This window comes from Poeciliopsis prolifica, unplaced genomic scaffold, assembly GCF_027474105.1.
Source record: "Poeciliopsis prolifica strain line A6 unplaced genomic scaffold, Auburn_PproV2 SCAFFOLD011, whole genome shotgun sequence".
NCBI classification, from domain to species: Eukaryota; Metazoa; Chordata; class Actinopteri; order Cyprinodontiformes; family Poeciliidae; genus Poeciliopsis; species Poeciliopsis prolifica.
Window position 1 is genome coordinate 14,187,614 of NW_026562386.1, and position 12,110 is coordinate 14,199,723.

Genomic DNA, 12,110 nt, shown 5'->3' on the forward strand with positions numbered 1-12,110 from the left:
AGATGATCTGATAAAAAGAGAAGGAAAACAAGCTGATAAAATGTTCGTACTGAATAAGTTTATGTTTGGATTTAAAATGAAGCCTACATCAGGGGTGTCCAAAGTGCGGTTCAGGGGCCAGTTGTGGCTCTTAGATTGCTTTTGTGTGGTCCCCAACTGCAATTCGAAAATTATTAAAAATTGTCCTGTTGATGCAGATGAATGACAACACAAAGTATTTATCTTTTTATATCCAAGTTTTAACAAAAGTTAAAACCAAGTTTATCCAGAAACTTTAATGAAAAGCCAACTTTACACCTCTCAAATCAGCTTTTGATTATTTCTTACACTTGGCTAAGTACGGCAAAAATGTTGATAGAAAGTGACCCAAATCCTGTTCGCAGTACTGAAAATAAAAGTATTCAGTCAGAAGAAACTGAAGGATTTATTACAGCATCAACTACGGCCAAAAAACAAGCTGAGCTCCAAAAGTTAAAGATTTGCAAGAAAAAAAAAATTGAGATTTTGTAATTGGAGTCAGAATTTTTTTTACAAAAAAAAAACTTGAAAATTTCTGAATTTGAAATGACAAAAATTTTGTAGAAAATTTCTGACATCACAAAATTTCTGAGTGTTTGGCAGAAATGCACTCTTTTTTCCCATCTACAATATGATGTTGTAAAAATCCCGTTCAAGTTTAGGATTTGATTTTAGGGTTTTGGGTTTTTCAGCGGCGATTTTGGAGTCGACAGTTTTGGCCACGTGGCAAAAAATTTGGACCCCCGTGTTAGATCTATACAAAAACTATGTTAAGTTGAACTTTAACCCATTTTCCCTGTTAGCTTCATAACTGTGGCAAATGATGTAACTGTTAAAGGCCACAAATCACAATGTAGAACAACAACAAACGCGCAGAAAGCTTTTCTCCAGCCGTTAGCAGAATAAATCCCTCAGGGAGACTTAAAACGATCTGCGGCGGCACAAAGCCTTCCAGGGTTTTTTTAGCTCATTGTTTTATTTTCAGGAGGTTTGCTGAGCCTCTTTGCTCCCATCAACAGCCCAAAAATAAATCTGGAGCTTCCAGAGTTGGAGCTGCTCCTCTTTCTAACACAGCAGAGATTTATCAATGTGTAGATTTTATTTTAATCCATCTGCCTACAGATTAATAACTCGCATGAAGAACATCAGTATCTTTGTAAATCTGCATTGCATCAGCTGAACCCGCTGCAGTCGCCCAGATATCGACGGCTGCGTCTGAAGCTGCAGCGCAGTCCGCCGTATTGATTCTCCTCTGTCACATAAATGCTGAGCGGGCAACTTCTGCCGCCGCCTGAAGGGACGACCATCGATCCGTGAACTTAAAAGACAAAAATATGAGCTTCAACCTGAAGATTTATGGCCAAACGTGTCTTTTTGTCTACAAGCAAGAACTGGAGCATAAATAAAAATGGTTAAAGGGACATTATTGTCAAAATTTTCACCAGATCTTGATGAAATTTCTGCTTTGGATGCAAAAAAGATATTTAATTTTGATTTCGAAGTTTGCATTCCTATTTGAGACAAAATCTTCTGAAAAGTTGATTGCAGATGCATATTTTGGTTTGATGTAAAGAATATTATGATATTGCATTCAGGCAATGAGTTATTTTCATTTTTAAATGCAATTTTTCTGTATAAAGAAAACTTACTTGGATAAATGAAACACCAAAATGTGCCATTTTTTAATCTGATTAATTATGGGAATAATTAAATAATTATTTGATCCCTCATTTGTATTTTAAACTGAATATTCGTAGCTAAATGTGTTTTTTGTATACAAGAAACAACCATTACTTAAATAAAAATACTTGAAGGGAAATTCCTGTCAAAGTTTGCACCACATTTGAATGAAAATTTCTGTTTTGGATGCACAAAAGTTTGAATAGTTTTGAATCAAAGCTAATTTAGTGGCGTTTCTGTGTGACACAAAACAAACAAATGAAAATTTGAGCAAAGTAAATTAACTTTACATTGACAATTTAAAAGCTACATAAGTGTTTAGATGGAGGTCTAATCAAATTTGTAGATTAAAATAAATCAATCAGAGCTTTTCTTCTGGAAATGAATCAAGTCTTGCAAAAATCTGGAACAGCAAATAATTACCAGAAGTTGCATCTTTCCAACTAATGTGCATATTTTGTTCTTTGCTATGTAAGAACTACATTAAAAAAGTTTAAATGACTAAACAACCGCAGCAAAAACCTGCTTGAGTCAGAGGTAGAAACTTAAAACTGTATGTTTAAAGAGGAAAGACAATAAAACATGCAAAATATTATATTAATAGTTACCAGATAAGGTGATTTTTAGAGTTGATTGAATCAGACTAAAGACTTTTTTTCTTTGTTTTTTTGGGACCTATAAGTCAAAGTTCAACCAAAACCCGTTTTAAATTTGGTCCATGTTGAGTTGGGATTTGTTTTGTTTTTTTGGTCCAGGTATCCAGGTGCTTCTGTCCCACCCTGAAGAAATAAAATACTGCCAACTCGGCTTTGTGGTAATTTGAGTTAATGGCATCACAAGAGACAAGAATGGACAAGAAATTAAGTTATTTCTTACTTCTCTGTGTTAAAAACGTGTTTAAAACTGATTTAAATTTTGTTCTTCTGTTTTCTGGAGATGAACAAAACACTATTAAAACCATTAGAAGTAAATATTTTATTTTAAAATGATGTGAATAACGATGAAAAAATGCAAGCTATCAAAGAGCCTGATCACCTGCCTTATGTGATGTCATCAAACGTGGACACATTTTCGGGTCATTTTGACACATTGATTCATGTTTTTATGTTTTATAAAAGCAGAAACGAATAGAAATGCGGGTCTTGGCACTTTTAATAGGCGACAAACTGCATTGGAAAGAGTCTGAAGAGTTTTCAGACTGGCAGCTTTAAAATGTGACTTTCTGAAAGGTTTGAGGGTTTTCTCGCTTTCAGACTCCGAACTAAAACACCAAAAGCTGCATCCAGACATCCAGGTGAGAAGGCTTACCTGTTTAACTCCGCGCTGGCGGAACAAGCCGAGCTGAAGCCTCAAACTCTTCTTATTTAGCCGGGAAAGGTCGATATTCGCCTGAAAACCCGCCGCCTGGCCGCTGAATTCACACCTCCGCAAACTGCGACATCCTGCAGGGTTTAGTGCGTCGACAGTCGGCCCCCTTCAGCCATTTATGCCCAAACCTCCTCATTCATCCCGCGACAGAACTGCGAGCTTTTCCTCTTCCCTCCGGGTCAAAACTGAAAAAAGCCTGACTTTGAGCTTTCTGCGCAGATAAAGGAGAGAAGGAAGTTTGTTTTCGTCACAGGGGGAATTAAATGTTGCTTCTCCTGCTGATATTGAGCGTCTTCCCCCTCCGAGCTGCTGGCGTTTCTGTAATCAGATGCTGCTCACCACAATATCCATTCATCCTATTACAGAGCTTAACCCTTCACTGACTGCCGCAGGGCTCAATGCTGCCTTACAGGACCGTAGGAATTTTCACTTCTCTGAGTAAAAACTGTTTTAATTAGAGGGACAAAAATGTCTGACAAAATAAAGTTTAACTTCTCAGAAATATAGTCTCAATTAATTTACAAATAACTAATTCAAGTGCTAGTCATTTTCATTTCCATGTATGGAGCTAAATTGGGGCAATAAAGTGTGTTAAAAAAGACAAAAAATAGTTATGAATCGAAAAAATTATTTTTTAATTTAAAAAAAATCTGAAACTGAAAAAAATTGAGACTGAAAACATTTTGAAAGCAAAGATTTGAAACAAGTAAAAACTGTTCAAAACCACTTTTCAGACTGAAGTTTTATTATTTTCAATAACCTTTATGGCCCCAATTTAGCTGTTCAGTCTCTACTATAAATGCGATCCAACAGGACAGTGAGTCTCTGAAAAATACAGCAAATATTTATTGCAGTTTATTGTTTGAAACTACAAATTTTAAACTGGATTTATAGCCTGCAGTCGTTCATTTCTTCTTTTTTTGATTTTTAGTCCGGCATTTCTCCTGACACAAAAATTAAAAGGAAATACAAACGAAAAGGCGGGAGTTTCCATAGCAACAGATGACTAAGCATTTTCAGAATCTCTTGTTCTTATTGTTGTAACAAAGAGAACATTGTTAGAAATGTTAGAACATTGTTAGAAATGTTAGAACATTGTTAGAAATGTAACAATGTTACAAATGAAGAAATTTCCCATCAACAGTTAGGAACTTGATTGTTGATGGGAAATTTCTTCCATAATTTTCAAGATTTAGTTCTGCATTTATAAACATAAACATTCTGTCATCAATTTTCCCAAATTTTCTCCTAGATGGTCAGAAACCATCTCAGGATGAGGCATTTATCAAAACTAAAAGAAAATAAATATAAAAGTTGAAATTACGTTGCCAATCAGTTGTTTGTGAACATTTTTGGTTTACCAAAACAAGATGATTTTGTTTCATATTCTGTTTATAAATGTCCAAAATGGAAACTAAAAAACAATAAAACTTCCTAAAATTCTTAAATAAAATGAAAAATTGACATCTATAGCTGTGAAAATGTCGCTAATATTACGGAAAACGTATTTGTTGTGTTTTAACCATTACTTTAAAAACATGTTGTTGGTTTAGTTTCTTGAACAACAGCGCCACCCACAGAGCAAAACCCTTTTTAGACTTTTATTTAAATCAGACAACATTGACTTTTCTGAGGGGATTTTATTGGCTTTATGCACTAAAGTCATTTGTTAAATAAAAATCTGCAAATACAGTCAATTTTTATTTCACATAAGTTAACATAAAGGGCATTTAAATCTCACATAAATCTCAAATTTTATTTAAATTCAACATAAAAAAGCCATTTTTACAGGAAAATATGTGGAGTTGATAACAGCTGAGTCTTCCTCATCACTGCAGACGTTGATAACAATATGACCGGATTAAAATGGCGGCCATAGTGCAGTTTGTGGATGAGGGTCTAAAAAATTCTCCTCGTCTTCATCGGTCCTCTGCCAGCAGCGATCTGAAGGTCTTCAGCTCTCTGATGCTCGTGGAAATCCTGAGAACGTTTTCCGCACATTTGTAGAGAAGCGTGAAGAAACTAATTTAGTTTTCAAGAACTTTCTGGAAAGCACATTTCAAGGGGACCCATTATTTTACGCTTTTGTTAAATAGTTGAGTTTGTGTTTCAACCGTTTCTATAAACCAAAACAACAACTGTTCTTCCCATCTGTGTTTTTTGGTGTCTGGAAAATGAGCCGTTTCAAAACCATCAGGATGTTTTGAATCGACGCGTCGTTACCCAGCAGCCCCAGCCTGTTACCTAGCAACCCTAGTTGGGGGCGTGGCCAGAAGCAGCTGATTTGTTTTTAAGGTGACAGAACCCAAAAACAGGATAACTCATCTAAAAACGGTTTCGTGTAAAATCTGATGCTTCGTATCGATCATGAACTTGTTCAAGGAAACACAATGGGTCCCCGTAAAGTCGATGGAAAATGTTTTATTATGAAAGGGACAGATTCCCACCTTCCGAAGGCGTTGAGGAGAGAGACGACTTCCTGCCGGTTGAGCTGGAAACTGGGTCGTTGCTCTCTGGACTGGGGCAGCGCTTCAATCTGTCGCTCTGAAAACAGGATCTTCAGAGCCGTACCTAATCCCTGAGTCTGGCCGAGACACACAGAGCAAAACAAAAAACAGACATGATGCCCAACTTCTATACATGCAGAGAAAAAGGATTTTTTTCTCAGACAAAACTTCCAAATTTAGTCACAATGTAAGTTTTTGAACAGCCACTGGTGTTCAGCATACATCCTTTCCAAATTTCCAGCTAAATTTCTGTAATCTAAAATAATCTTTTGATCCAAAGTTGCACATAATCAAAATACATGCACATAATTTAAGTTTTTTCCCATATAAACATATTCGCTTTGCAAAAAGCTGCTTACAGGAGGCTCAATGCATCACAAGCTCACATTAAACTGAACCTGGAGTTAATTTGGTGAATTGATAACATTTTTACATCAAAGTCATACAACGACCTTTCCTACGGAGAGTACAGATACGGTAAGAAACTGACTTTTTGTTGTTTTTCTAATGACGACTCCAAATGTTTCCCAGCTAAACGTTTCCCTGCAGAAAGTGGAAACAATCCTTCTCTTCTTAAAAGGAGAAACAACAAAATTTTCATTTTCATTTTGTTTTCTATGCAAACTGCAACATTGCATAACAATACAGTATTTATCTTATTTTAAACCAGAAACTAAAATGTATTTCTTTAAAATAAATAACTACCTTTGGTCACTGAAGTTCTCAATGAGGATTTTAAAATGAAATGTTCACTTTTTAAGCTCGAGCGCACCTGTATTTTCCCCCAGACGCGACATTTAAAGCAGCCGACGCAGTCCATGATCCTGGAGATGTTGAGAAACGCCAGCCTGATGTCCTCCTGGTGGAAAAAGTGAAAATTCACAAGATAAACAATTAAATAGATTAATCTATGGCAACATTTAAAGAAAAACATTATTACAGGTGTTAAAACACGTGCACAACTGATTGCGTTGAAATCGCAGGATTTTTGTCTCCCTCTGCTGGCCAGAACAAACGCAACAAGATTTCTGATCCAATATGATGTTTCATGGATTGTTTTCCAACACATTTTGGAAAATAAGACATTTAAGAATTATCTTAATGTCTTAGTTGTATAAAAGTGCACTGACATGTTTAATTGTTTCCCACCTTCAGTTGTGCTGCTTCTTTTTCATCTCCAGCAAACAGAGAAGTCTCATCAAAGTGCAGAGGAAAAGATCTGGAGGAATAAACAGGAACCAAAATAAATCGCTGCAATAAAGCCTTAATGCTCACATATTGTCTGAATGTTGCTTCTAATCATCAGAGAAACTGCAAACGTGAGGCTGCAGGACTCGCATTGATTCAGATTTAAACTTGAACCTGTAAAATTCAAACAAAACATTGAGATTTTTCTGTGGAGAAACATCCATCCCTGGTTGAACATTTGGGTCAGAACTTGAGGTCTGACCCAAATATTCAACGGCGCCCTCTGCTGGATGGCAGCCAAACTATAACATTGAAAAACGTCTAAATAGATGTTATTAGTTAATTGGTTGGAGTTAATTTTGGACTAATGAACCATTAATCAACAATAAATATTAAACCAGTCAACTGCAGACTGACCTGGCCAGATTTAGGATCTCTAGAAGCAGCTCTTTGTGTTTCTGGTCCTCCTCTGGTCGACCCGTGTACAAACGGAAGGACGGCTGATTGAAGAACGGCAGAACTTTGGCCAATGCTCTCAGCTCTATCAGGTACAGGAAGTAGAGGTTGCGGAGCCTCTTGGGGCCTTCGCCGGCCGTCAGATCAGAGTCGAAGCGCTGCCTGAACTCAGACACATTGTGACCCCATTTCCTCTGAAACCACGCGTCTGAAGAGAAAGGAGGGTTAAAAAAACATCACGAACATGGAAACCCAGCAACATTAGCATGTCTCACCGTCCAGCAGGTACCGTGCGCTCAGGTGGACGTTGATGCTGGCGTGGAGACCAGATATCAGGCGGTAGAAAGCTCTCTTCTCCACACACTGACCTGAGACAGGAAACAAGCCACACTGGAAAACACTCCAGAACATCTCATGCTGTTCCAGGAAACAAAACTTACCTTCCAGCCAGCTGTAGAAAGGCCGCGCTGTGAAGGATACCAGATTGTGAGAACAGCGACAATAAAGCTTATCAGTGATCTATAATGCTTCCTTGAACATATTAGGATAGGTCTACTGGCTGTACAAAGGATGCCTACTACATTTTGAGCACTAAATTATGCTTAGATAATAACATTTTCTGCCTATTTTAGCTCCTTTCAGAATGAGCTGATTTAGGGTCACTTTAAATCCCAATAAGGTGCTACTGGCCACGCCCCGAACCCCAGATGTGCAATTATACAAGTGGAAGTCTTTGAAAAACAGATGTGGAGCCTCCTGCACAACAAGAAGAATACAGCAAATGGTTTCTGGAAGGTAAGTCAACAACAAAGCACTCGTCTCTTCCAGCAGCCATTGTACAGCACATACAGCTGTAAATTAGTTATTTTATTTAATTCATAAGTACTTAAAATACGTTTGTTTATATTTTTTGGTTTGTTTTTTAACACATCCAGTGGGGTGTATTTTATTACTGTGCGTCTATAACAAGTGCATTTCCCCACTGTGAGATTAATAAAAGACTATTCTGTTCTAAAACCAGCTGAACAAACATGCTGGAGCTCAGCTAACGGGTAGAGTTCTGTTGCTAGCAAACACAGCTCACCATCACTTCCTGAGCTGGCCTGAAAAGGGTTAGGCATGAGCGGTCGCTTGACGGTAAACGGCCTGAAATGAAAAGAAAACATAGAAACATGAATGGAGCTTCATGGTGAAGCTTCTGAACTTTGATTCAACTGATCCAAAGAACCAGGGGTCTGCAACCTGCCGCTCCGGCTCTTCCACAAAGAGTCCTCATGAGCTTGGCTTACATTTACAATAACTAATATTTGCATTGAATTTTCACCTACCAAGAATTGCACTAAAATTATTCATACTATATTTTTAGATTCGATTTTTTGACATTAACACAAGAAAAAAAAGGTTTTTTGAGTGTGTAAGGAAAATTTTGTTTTTCTTACACATTTATCCATCTACTTTTTGGCATATTTTATTTTTATTTTTAATCCTAAAAATGAACATAAAATCGTGGTCAACAAATTTCCTACAGCGCATTTTTATTAGAAGTTAATTATAAGTTGTCTTATTTCAGAAAGTTGTGTAGCATTTGCATCTCTGGATGAGTTTTAATTGGCTTGACTGAGAGTAGAAATAAAGTTATTATTGTTAAGTAAAAAGAAATAACAAACAGTAAGTAGAAAAAACATTAGAAACATTGATTCCCCTTAAAAAATGGCAACGACAAAAGTTGGGATAAAAACTCAGAGCAGTTTCTTGTTCAGCAATAATTTAATACATTTTTTGAAAATGTTTAGAATTCATTACCCAAATGCACCTAAAATTAACCAAATTAATGTTAAAATTAAACATTATCTTCCAAGCGGTTTGTCTTGCTTTGTCTTGTCAAAGCAAGACAAAACTAAAACTACTAATAAAAAACTAAATATTTTTTAGTTTTAGTTCTAACACAAACTGAAACTAAATTAGTTATGAAAAAGCTAGCCCTGTTGTAGCTCTGGTGAAGGTTGCAGACGCCTCATCCAGAACATTTTCTCTCAGCCGTTTCGTTTTGCAGCGCGGCTTACTTGAAGCAGTTCTCCTCGTAGATGCTGTTCCAGATCTGCCACGCCGCCGGACCTTTGTAGCCCGTGTAGCGCTCTGGGTTCAGCAGCAGGTCGACGTACTGGGAGTCCGGTGACTCCTCGTCTGGGAAACGGCAACAATTAGTCACAAACGGCCCAAACAGTCGTCCATGTGTCAGGCCATTTCAGCAACACCGAGAGAGCAAAACAGAAGCGAGTCTTCACTTCTGTTTCCTAAAATATGCAAACAGCATGCTTTACTCCCAGTCACTAAGATGATGACTTGTCTTGTATTTTCTGCATTATAAATCACTTTGTGTTGAATATAGTCCTTTATTGTCACCATTATTATTATATGGGCATTTATTTTGTTCTGTACCGTCAACAACACAGAAACGCTCGGCCTCCAGCAAAGCTTCTCTTGTCTTCTCGCTGAAAACAAAAGCAGAAGTTATAATAATAATAATTAATAAATAATCACCACCATCATCATAGCAATAAATAGAAACCTTATTTAAAACTGGACAGTCAAACATAACTGCCACCATTTGTTGTGCTGCGGCACATAAACCAATTTCTTGTTATGAAAATGACTGTAAATATCATAAATAAAACACAACATAAAACTAAGAATTCAGTTTCACAGCGTCTGACTCAGAATTTCGGTTGTCGGTTTGCAGAAACAGACGCCGTCTGTTACTGATGGAGGTTATTATAAATTAGCAGATTTTTTTACATTTTTTTTTTTTAAAAAAAGCTGATTTTCAAGCTTTTTAATTCATCCATAACAGAAAAAGTCGAACTGGTTCTGACTCACCTCAGAGAAACATCCACAGCTCCCAGATGTTTCTCCTTCTCACATTCAGTCAGCGGCTGCTGGTTCGCCTCTGCAGAATACTAAAAATATTGATTATTTATTTTAAAAAAGTAACTTCCATCAGTTTTGTGACGTATGAAGTGCAGTAACTTTAAAGTCTCTCACCTTGTCGTGTGGAGCGGATCGGATTCCCTCTGGAACTTCGTTCTGGAAACAAATACAGATTTTCCAAAGTTCAAGTCAAATATTTTCCACTTCCGGTCGTTTTAAAAAGTGATTCGCATCTACGAGATGATAACTGAGGCAAGTTAAAGTTTTTATGAGTCTGATAGTAGAAACTCCATTTTCAGTGAAGTGTGTGTCCATTTCTAAGCTGAGAACTTCAAACATTATCTTCCAAGCGGTTTGTCACAAAGACAATTGTTCTGCTTTCTTCAGCTGAATCTGTAGGGAAGAGAAGAAAAACAGTTTGCATTAGTTGATCCAGGTGAAACTTACAGGTGAGCAAGGCTTCACAGCACAGTCCCTCAGACCACAGTGGCTGTCTGCCGTCCAGAAAGGACACGGTTTGTTCAGGTTCACCTGGAAAACAGGTCACCAGAAACGCTTAGAAACAGATGATTTAATCCGGCAATCTGTGAATTACGAGTCAGTCTGCATTACCTTGTAGAACCTGAAGTAGTGGGACTCCAGGAGAGGTTGAAGTTTAGGGAAGATCTGCTCGTTGAAACTGTCGATGGTTTCGACGTCGCATGTGCAGTCGTCCAGTTCACCTGTGACCTGGGAGGAAAAATGTTTGTCTTATTTGAATCATAAATTCCTCAGTTAAGTCTTAAAAAACTGAATGTCTGTCTCTCAGAAAGAAACTGAGACTGATCGTTGAGTAAGTGCCACTTTAATATAAGATGTAAATGGCCTGTATGGGCAGGAAGCCTCACCGAAATTATTTCACTGTTGTAGACAGAAAAAAAAATCTTAATTTTCTATGTAGTTATTCCTGAAGCAACAATATACTGCTTTGAATATGAAAAATTATGAATACAAAAGCAACAAAGACATGAGAATCCCATCTTCAGCTTTCAAAAATTATTTCCACTAAACAGCAGAGTGTTAATCTAAAATAAGGATTTAACTTAAGGATTTTTTAAAGTTTGAATAAAATCCAATTAATAAATCTTACCCAGGAAAACATAACATCTTGTGATTATATGGGTCAGTTGTCTTTGTAAACATTTTGTTTTTGTCATTTTTAGGGGTTTGGATAAAACAGTACAGCATGTGAAAAGATCAAGTTTTATTCTAACAGCACTTTATAGAATGAGTCCTACTTATGGATCACATTGTTACATTTAATTCAGTGTCTGTTAATCCTTTTTTTTTGAGAGCCTTAGTAATTATAGCAACACATTTTTATTTATAACATTATATGTACATCTCAATGACAACAAAAGCATTAAAAACCAATAAACACAACTTTTAAATGTTAATCAAGGCCTTACAGACAAGAATGATTCCTCTAAATAAGAAAAAATGCATTTTCTTTGCATTTGGGGGGTTTTTGGTGTTACAGGTAGGGCACCCAAATAGCTAGCAACGCCCCTGAGTCTAATCAGTCTGATGTAAGGTGTTGAATATTATCAGCAAAGACGGATACATTGTTTACAGTGTAAAAAGATTATTGTTTTTTCCTTAAAGTTTACGTGAGTTAGGAATAACACTCTGCATTTTCAGTTATATTGTTATGAACACAAATAACGTCTGAAAAGTTTTTATCCACTGTTGACCATCTGGGTTGGACTGAGGCAGGACGTCGCTCACCTGACAGAAACACCTGCCGTGTGCAGATCTGGGCACCTGCAGGAGGAGGAGAAGAAGGAGGAGGAGGAGGAAGACCACCGACTCCATCAAGGTCCGTCTGGGGTTTTATTTCCTACAGCTGATCCGGAGCCGCTTTCAGGCGGCGCGTTTCGTGAGAAATGAGGGGGAAAAGCCGCTTCGGCGGCTGCAGCTGTGAGG

General features: G+C 37.2%; 2 protein-coding genes across 3 annotated transcripts in view; both read right to left on the reverse strand.

The window, feature by feature from the left end:
• Positions 1-3,394, reverse strand: part of pacsin3 (protein kinase C and casein kinase substrate in neurons 3) — a 25,702-nt gene extending 22,308 nt beyond the window's left edge. For both annotated transcript variants that reach the window (XM_055036577.1, XM_055036578.1), the window contains exon 1: positions 3,007-3,394. The gene's annotated coding sequence lies outside the window, so the exon portion shown is untranslated. The remainder of the gene's footprint in view (positions 1-3,006) is intronic.
• A 1,313-nt stretch (positions 3,395-4,707) lies between these two features.
• LOC129364127 (ERO1-like protein alpha) lies at positions 4,708-12,110 on the reverse strand. The gene is made up of 15 exons (XM_055036576.1): positions 11,913-12,110; positions 10,758-10,874; positions 10,593-10,676; positions 10,260-10,301; positions 10,095-10,174; positions 9,657-9,709; positions 9,281-9,401; positions 8,302-8,363; positions 7,658-7,684; positions 7,493-7,585; positions 7,179-7,425; positions 6,723-6,792; positions 6,346-6,432; positions 5,514-5,650; positions 4,708-5,046 (listed from the first exon to the last, which is right to left on the reverse strand). The coding sequence occupies exons 1-15, from the start codon at positions 11,997-11,999 to the stop codon at positions 4,986-4,988; spliced, it is 1,368 nt and encodes a 455-aa protein (XP_054892551.1). The 5' UTR covers positions 12,000-12,110; the 3' UTR covers positions 4,708-4,985.

Bases quoted from the DNA above. Each gene is read 5' to 3' on its own strand.
- LOC129364127 (XM_055036576.1), bottom strand. From the start codon at position 11,999: ATGGAGTCGGTGGTCTTCCTCCTCCTCCTCCTTCTTCTCCTCCTCCTG. The intron at 10,175-10,259 runs GTGAGAGACTTT...CAATATTTTTAG, and splicing joins GATCCGCTCCACACGACAAG to TATTCTGCAGAGGCGAACCA. The intron at 5,047-5,513 runs GTGGGAATCTGT...AAACGTTCTCAG, and splicing joins CTCCTCAACGCCTTCGGAAG to GATTTCCACGAGCATCAGAG.